Source organism: Octodon degus, unplaced genomic scaffold (genome assembly GCF_000260255.1).
Source record: "Octodon degus isolate 3935 unplaced genomic scaffold, OctDeg1.0 scaffold00064, whole genome shotgun sequence".
Lineage (NCBI taxonomy): Eukaryota > Metazoa > Chordata > Mammalia > Rodentia > Octodontidae > Octodon > Octodon degus.
In genome coordinates this window covers 1349990-1359135 of record NW_004524640.1, presented here as the reverse complement: position 1 = coordinate 1359135, position 9146 = coordinate 1349990, and the positions used below count along the sequence as shown (strand labels likewise).

The window sequence follows — 9146 nt, the reverse complement described above, 5'->3', positions numbered from 1 at the left end:
TTGGAAACAACCAAGATGCCCATCACCTGAAGAATGGATGAAAAACATGTGGTATTTTTATACAATGGAGTATTACTCAGCTATAAAGAATGATAAACTCAAAGCCTTCATATTTAAGTGGATGCCACTTGAAGATATACTCATAAGTGAAATAAACCAGACTCACATGTGTAAATATCATGTTATGTCCCTAATAGAAGAACTCAAAAGAAGAAATACAAATAGCAAGATATAGCACAATTAAAAGGAAATCAAGAACTTGAGGATTAGGTAATGAAAAGAGGGTAAGGAGAAAAGCTAGGAAACATGACAGGGGCAAAGCATACGTTTATACATACAAGATGGGTAAGGCAATGATCCTGAGAACTATCATCAGGTTGCTGAATCTAGCAGTTACTGGGTGGATTTCTCACCCTGACTGACTATATATGCTGATAGATGTGAACTGAGTGACTGCACCAAAGATAGCAATGTCTAATAGTGGGGTCATGTTTGCAATGCCTGCCATTCTGGTATTTTAAATATGTAATGCTTATCATGACATACTGATTATGGCCAGACTGTATCTCAAGTAAATGTTTTTGTTTTTTTAAAGATGTTCCATCTTATACCTAAGATGTTTGAAATTCAAACAGATAGTTAGGTTAAACCCAGCTGCACATGTTGTATGGCAATAATAAGCTTCTCTTCTGCAGGGTTAACAACCCGAGTAGACCAAAAACTAAAGAAAAAGAAGGGCTGCAAGGACAGCCAACATTTTGGCCCTAGCCTTTCAAGGTCAGGAGGACATAAGAGAACCTGTACTGTAACATCATGTAGCTCAGTTGTGCCCCAAATTTTCTGATCAAGGAGATTATAGGGCCACAGAAGAAAGTGATCTATGATGTATAGTGTGCCTAAAGAGAGTCACATGGAGAGAAAATATTCTCTCAGGATTTCACAGAGAGCAAATTGGTCAGGCAGTGGCCATGACTCATCCACATGGCTGACATTGACAAAGGATCTACAAAATGCAGTACAGAGTTTCATGATAAGTCCCGAGGGGACTTGACTGACCGTGTCATATACAAAAGTTACATTTTCTGTTATATAGGTCTTGCTTTAGTTTGGTCTTAACCATATAGCAGAAAAGTATAGACATGAGGTATGAAAAATGAAGTCATGTTAATATGTTGAGCTGTGGAAGGCTTAAGTCATCAGATTTGGACATTGTCAGTCCTGTGGATAACCCACTACTATTGTGGAGTACTGGACTATATTGGAATATTTTGCTGAATTCATGCACCTACAATATTTGGATGGTAATGGAATACCCATCACTGACAAAACTGGACCAAAAAAAGTGATATAAATGAAGGACAATTTTGTATCTGTATACACAAAATAGGATAGATATATAGCTACTTTCTCCTAATTCAATAAGAAGAAAGATCTGTACTAATAGTGTTTGGGCAGAATATCATGTCTGCATCTTGTGCTATGAATGACTACTCCAAAACAACAATAGGCAATGTTTTAATTGTTGTAACTCTCCTACCAACCTATTTTGAAGCTGTCACATTGCAATTTTTTCTCAATAAAATTAATAAAAAATATCCTCATTAAAAATAGTTTATTCAAAACCTGAGTAAGGTGAATCCTTTTAAGATCACTTTTTAAGGGGGCCTGGGAGATGGCTCAGTAGAATAAGCGCTTCCCTGGCAAGCACAAGGGTCTGAGTTCATTCCCCAGTTCTGCCAAAAAATAAATAAAAAACCACTTTGTGCAATATATATAAATTACTTTTCATAGGACTTATGAAAAAACTAAATTTATCTACTTTGACTCTCAACTAAATTTATTTTTTTTTTTTTGAACAACAAACAGCTACACAGGTATTCTGACTTGTTTGTTTATTTTTTGTATTTTAGGGAAAGGTCTACAGGGTATAAAGGGTCTTACTACTAGATTGGACTTGTAGTGATCTGCCCGTTTACAGCCTCCAAAGAGCTGAAATTACAGGTGCGCGCCACCATGCCCAGTCTCAATTGCTGTCTCAGTGCGCCCTGGGGGTGGGCCCAGCACAGCAGGCCCGGGGATCAAACCCAGGCTGCTCCACTCTGCTTAAGCAGGTGCTTTAATTCACTGAGCTATGTGGCCACCCCTATTGTGACATTTTGGAGGCAAGAAGAGCTAACTTTCCAAGTGTGTGTGGCTAACACTATCTTGTTAAAAACTATCATCATGCAAAGTACAGCACATAAATGCATATTCATAGAAAAAGATATAGGATAATTGAGATCAGTTGGATAATTGAGATTAATGCTGCCACATTTACATTATAGACAAAAATTGCTTCTGTCTAGTATGTTTTAACCCATATCATTTGAGTAGAAAGGTTTAAACTCTTTAGAAGCTCCACACCAGTGCTCAGAGGTAGGAAATAAAAGGTCATAGAATGCGCCTATAGAAAGTAATGTGAGATCTCCACAAACAGATTGAGCTGGTTTTTGGAAAGAATACTTTCACTTGTAGCAAATGGAGGCACCATTCATGGTCAGAAATCACTACTATAGTGCACAGAATTTCCATCAAGAAAGGACACCAGGATATTACCATGGTCAGGCCAGTCCCAACAGAAGCTTCACAGCCAGCAAGGCAGGCTGACATGTAGGACAAGCCATTGTCTCCACACACCGGATCCCATATCTTAGTCGGACAGTTGCAAACTTTATTACAGTCTGCGAGGACGTCATATCCCACAGATAAATCTTGTTGAATTCTGAAATGATTGAAAATAGTGCCATGAGGTTTGAAAAACTGTTTAAGTAAGCTTTCCTCCATTTTTGCTTCACAATCTACAATTATTTTCCTCTCCCAAAACAGAATCATAAGTTTCTCCTAGTCATAAATGTGTGCCCCACCATTTTTTCCATTATCTATTTCAGAAAAAAAAACCCACCATGTAATCAATAAACAAGTGTGAAGAGGTTTTGTGGGTAATATTAGAAATGAAAAAAATAAAGACCTGATTTCAGTTGTTGACTCAAGGGAGAGCTAACCTCAAGATCAAGGTCTGTAAGTTCCATTCAAAATGTAGAAAGTGTGTTTAGTGCTGGAAACAGTTTCTTGAGTGAATGAATGCATTCTTCTAGTTAAAAAAAGAGTGTTCAACACTTGTAATGATTGAATGAGCCTCACCTGGAAGTCTAAATTAAATTTCAGTCCCAATTTTGTGACTGGATCACAGTGGGTCTTCTATAAATATGCCAAGAGATGGACACCATATTTAAAATTCAAATTTAAAAAAAAAAACACACACACACATTTACGTTGGCATTGTTTTCAGTGCTGAGAAGCAAACTTGAGGCTGTGGCATTGAGCTACACTTCTGGGCTCTACTTGTATTCATTTTTTTTTTAATTTTGACACAGGATGTCACTAAGATGCTAAGTTCCCTAGGATGGGCTTGAATTTGTGACCCCCAGTACCAACGTATGGGGGGATTACAGGCATGTGCCACCATGACTGGCTAAAAGCCACCTTTTTATTTGAGCTTGAAGAGATTTCCTATTTACTTCATTTGTCATCAAATTCCTGTGTGTTTTGATTTCTTCTTAGAAACATGAAAATAATACCTGTCTCAAATGGCGTGTGCAGGACTCATATAAGGTAACATATATAAAATTACTTTATGATTTTAGGTTTGAAGTGACTCCATCTTATAAATTTTAGGATGTCGTTTAACTGTTATCTAAATATGGTCTAAAATGAGCTTTCAAAAATTCCATACCACTATAGAAAGTCTTTGTACAAATCCATACAGCCCTTGAATCTGAAATTAAAATTTAAGTCTAAAAGTATGCAGTACTTGAGATATAGCTATCCAAGTGAAATACATACATTTGTATACTAATTAATTTACATATATTTAGATGCAATTATTTTAAAATTAAGCCCACTGTGGAGCCTCTTTAAACTATAGAGTTGATTCTTAGTTTTATCTACTGATGGGACTATAAAATACATGGGTAATGTATCTTAATACAACCTAAACTATGGGTAGTTTTTATTATGTACATTTTAATGTCCACCAGGATATCACAATAAAAAAACATACACACACACAACACACACTTACAATCATAAATTAGCTCACCCTCTCGTATGTCCCCAACCTCTATAATAATCAGAGGGACTGACTAGATTAGTATAGGATTGATAGGGGAAATAAAAACGGAGGACAGCCATGGAGCATTGCTGTTAAATCCTAAACAAAAGATCTGCTCATGCACAAGCACCAGAGAAAATGTAAGTAGTTGAAGAATACGCCATTCACTAGAAATCCACTTACCCTTCATAAGAAGCAGTTATGCCAGCAACTGGCGAATTATCACAGGTCATGAGAAAAGTTAAAAAATATAAAAGGTACTCAAGTATGGATAACCAGCATGCTACATGGGCAGCTTGCTTCACAGTAATCTTGAATTTCTTCATCATTAAACCACCAACTATATATCCGATGCATATGGGAGGTAAGTTATAGATACCTAAGAAGCAAATAAAATATTGTTTACAAAGTAACAAAGGAACAAGTGTGTTGCGGCTTTTGATTAAAAGTTTCTTTGAGAAGGGCTGGAGATATAGCTTAGTGGCATAAACGCCTGCCTGGTAAGCATAAGGTCCTGAGTTTTACCCCTGATACAACAGATAAATAAATAAAGTCTTGTTGCAGTGATTTTGACCCCACCTTGGGACACATTACATACAGAGAAGTTCTGAAATGCTGCATAACATCACAGTGTATTCAAGTCTGTTGTTTCTTGACAGCAGGGATCAATTTCTTTTCTTATTGTACAGGTAGAAGTCACAAGGCAAGTTAATGGGTGATTTGTCATTTTTATTCCTTGAAAAGTGTATGTGACATTTTAACTATGTATTCCCATTCTGGTTATTAAATCTTGGACTCAACTTTGAAAGATAACTTTTCTGAGTCTCTAGCTGTCTAGTGTAGTTACAGGCTGTATTCTGCTTCTGATGACCCACACACTTGCTGCTACTTCTCCCTACCCATAAAACACAGAGGAAAGGAAAAGAAAAGGATGTTGAAGACAAGAAAGTCCCAGATGACGCTCACACAGCGTCAATATCTAGCTCATGGTATCTTATTCTTGGAAGAGCTTCTTAACCATCCATTATAGATGCCCATACCACTGTGTGGGATTTATTGTGTTTGAGATAGGGGCTCAGATATTCAAAATGTTCATAGCATTGTAGGTAATATATGTATGGGCAACCTTGGATGCTCCTTTTGAAAAGAATAAGATTCCTAGGAGAAATCTCAATGTATGACATAATCATCAGGGTTACCACAATAACAGGAAAAGCAAACTGTCTGTGGCTGCAGAGAGCCCTAAGGGAGACCATGGAGTTGTATTAGAAGACTATAGATTTCAAGAACTGGATTCAAATGAATAAAATCAGAGTAAAAGGTAGAATCTTAATAATGTAATTCTGTATTTTTTTAAATAGGTGAGCATTTCTTAAAAGTTAAGTACTATTTGCGTTGTCCAAAATTCCTATCAATTTGTATACTGGTTAGAGAGAGAACAGAAGAGACATGAAAGAATATTTCTAGCCTTTTACTATCCATAGTCTTTTTTTGACTTCCCTAAAGAGTAGGAAGAGGACATTTACCAGAGTTAGAGATATCCTAAAAGAATATCTTGAATTTCTTCCATCATCATATTATTCACCATCTCAAGGGAGACCAAGAAAGTAAGCTTCTGACACAGAGAAAAGCAAACATACCAATGAGAAAGATGGCTTCTGATGTTGATTTTCCATACTGCTGTTCTAGATATTTAGGCATGAAGGAGAACATATTCACAAATGCATTGAACTGCAGCACACTGATAAGTATGAAGAGCATGTAGATTGGATTGCCTGACAGACTCTTCATGAATGGTAAGAAGTCTGAAACGAGAGGCCAACACCGTCAAGCTAAATTGGCTCTGCTGGAATTTGCCTGAATCATGGAGTTTTCTCATGGGTTGTTTTAAAGGACACTTGTTTGTTAATTCCTTTGACTGCCAAAAAGCTAAAGTTATACATCGTTACTTTGGAAGCATCTTTAAGGCAGTGACACAACTGATCAGACGAGAATGAGAGCACACAGTTTTGTACAGTGGATCAGGTACATAGTAGAGGAAAGGGTTGCAGTCAGAACACTTTGTAACTTTTCAGAGTACTCTTATTTGTTATCCTTGCCCTAAGACATGAAACTCAGTAGTTGAAATTTATTTTTGTTATGTCTTATACAGTACTATGCCAAACTTTTCCATAGTTTTAAAATCAAATTAGTATCACAAAAAACAATGATGAGTTAAAACCCGTTATTAGTGCATCTTAGCCCTTTGAGAGTTATTAATCATAATGCTAAGAGCTTTCAAGATTTCAAATTAGTTTCAAAGGATCTCAAGAACTATTAAATTATGTCTTTGGTGTGTTTCATTAAATTTTAACGTGTGGCGACCGAGTCCAGAAGTGGTGGCGCATGCTTGTAATCTTAGTGCTGGGGAGGCTGAAAACAGGAGGATCACTATGACTCCAAATTGTGTAGTAAGATTCTGCACAAATTACATAATTTTTAAAAAAATTTCTACATAACTCAATCTCACCCATATCTTAAAATCAAAAGCAATATGTTTTACAATTTTTATTTGGGAAATAGTTTCTTTTTAAAAATTATTACTGACTACTATATGTAATGTATAGAACAATGTCATCCATCATGTTTTCCTTTTCTGCCATAACTTCCAGGAAGATTATAACAAAGCCAAACTTTTCGTGATAAAACTACTTTACCCATTAAAATAAAGACATATTTTCCTATTATAGTAGTTTGAATTTGTTCATTTTCAAAATTGTAATTGTTCTCTGTAAAATAGATTTTTTAAGCAGATGGGACTAAATATATTTACTTATTGAATATCCAGACTGACTCAACTTATATAAAGACCAATTTATATGAAGACCATTTTATATAAAGACCAATTGAATTCAGCTTGTACTTTATATCACTTTTCTTCAATCAATAACACAAGTGTAATCAATAGAGTTGGACAGTATTTACTGGTAACTATTAATGGTGAGTTGTTTTTAAGACAGAATAGCATATGGTAGTGTTCAACTAAAGTATAGACCCATCTACATAAAATACAAAGTAGAACATTTTTAATATTTATGTTTACCTTTAGTAATGCTCTGCCTTTCCTTTTTGATTTCTGCTCTATGCTTTTCCTCTTTGTCATTTTTAATGATGTCTGGATTATCCTCTAGTCCTTCCTTTGGAAGTGTTTTGGGCAGAAAGAAAAAAGGAATGGCCGTGAGGACATTCACTCCTGCACAGATCAGAAAGCCAAACCACCACGCGCCAACCCAGCGAGTATCAGTGGGAGTTATGGTCAGATCATCTGCAAAGAAATATATACATGTTTATTAGCTTGTTTCATGATTTCCTGTTTGAGTTACAGAAAGCTATTAAAATTTTCAAGTTTTATATAAGTACAGAATTTGTACACCTGCGGACATGTGTAAAACTTATCATTGTTACTAAGTTAATGTGCTGTAGGAGAGAATATTTGTAGAGAACTTTAGAACAGTTGAGTGACCATCAATAATAATTATTCACAGAGTATTTCAGAGGGCTAGAAGAAAATCATTTTGAAGGTTTTTACCATAAAGGAATGATTTATCTTTGAGGAAATCGATGCTTTTAACTTGAAGAAAACATTATATAATGTTTCAGTACATTGTGTACATATCAAACTATCATTTCATACCCCATTAATATGTATAAATGTTTTATGAATTAAATCATTTAAAATTTACTTTTATGAAATAAAAAATTTAAAAAATGTATTTTACTATATGTCAATTTGTGATATTGTCCAACAATAAATCATTTTGATTACCCTAAGTTGGAAGGCATTTATAAATAGGCACTTAATAGCTGAAAGATTTATTTCATTATCCCTAAGTCATTACTTGATTAAAATTAAAATCTATGTGCTTACATCTTTAGAAATCAAAATATAATTGAAATTCAATAAAAAGATCAATCGACTTTGAGTTAAGAGATCAGCATTTTTATCGTGTATGACAGTTTATTTTGGTTACCTATATGGTGATAATCTCTGCAAGTGATAGTCAAATAAATCAGAGATTAAGTGTGATGATATATCTGGATTTTAAAAATACACATTTTAGATACCTTGTACATAGACTTTTCTGAATTACCTGTGTTTACAGATCCAGTGTCAACATAAATGTTTGCACAGAACGATGCTAACAAAAGACCAATCAAAGGACCAATGATAGTTCCTGTTTCTATAAACCCTACAAGAAAACAAACATGTAAATTTATAGTTGGATATGCAGCTAAAAAGTTCTAGTTCTATAGGACTCATTAATATTGACTTGTCTTACCTTACCTCTTAGCTTTATTTTCATGCTGATGCTGGTGATTGAACATAGTTATATGCGCTATGTTCATATAACTATACCCACAAGTTCTTCAGGTATTTTAAACTTAGCTTCCCAACTTACAAGCTAATTAATTTCATGTCTGTCTCTGTTTATATTGAGAAAGAAGCTGCTATAGTGCAGGTATGAAGTCCCCATAGAAGACCCTTGTGGTAGAGGGTTGGTCCTGCTGGAAGGTGGTGAAACCCTGGAGAGGTAGGGCCTAGCAGGTGATCCTCAGGACACTGGGAGAGTACTCCCTCAAAGGGCACTGTGGGATCCTAGCCCTTTCATCTATTTCATTTCCTGGTTGAGTGTTGATTTTTTGCTGTGCCACATTCTTCTTCCATGATGGGCAGACTCAAGAGAGGCCCAGAAGGAGTAGTGCCACCCAGTCATGCACCTACAAAACTGTAAACCAAAATAAACTTCTTATGAAGTGATTCATCCTAGTATTTGATAAGTTTTGGAAAGATGACCAATACAAGGGCCTTATAATTTCACATGCTGGGCCGGCCAAATAGCTCAGTGGATTAAAGCACCTGCAAACAGGAGCAGGGGCTGGGGGTTCAATCTCCAGGCCGGCCTGCCGGCCCTGCCCCCGGGGAACATTGAGACAGAAATTGAGACTGGGCGTGGTG

At 35.8% G+C, this 9146-nt stretch overlaps 1 protein-coding gene across 1 annotated transcript in view; it reads right to left on the bottom strand.

The window, feature by feature from the left end:
- The window catches only part of Slco1a2 (solute carrier organic anion transporter family member 1A2), a 60430-nt gene that overhangs the window by 33242 nt on the left and 18042 nt on the right, over positions 1-9146 (bottom strand). Inside the window, exons 4-8 of the mRNA XM_023718934.1 lie at positions 8281-8379; positions 7233-7454; positions 5791-5955; positions 4334-4529; positions 2596-2761 (exon numbers count right to left, since the gene is read on the bottom strand). Coding sequence (XP_023574702.1) covers positions 2596-2761; positions 4334-4529; positions 5791-5955; positions 7233-7454; positions 8281-8379 — 848 coding nt within the window. The remainder of the gene's footprint in view (positions 1-2595; positions 2762-4333; positions 4530-5790; positions 5956-7232; positions 7455-8280; positions 8380-9146) is intronic.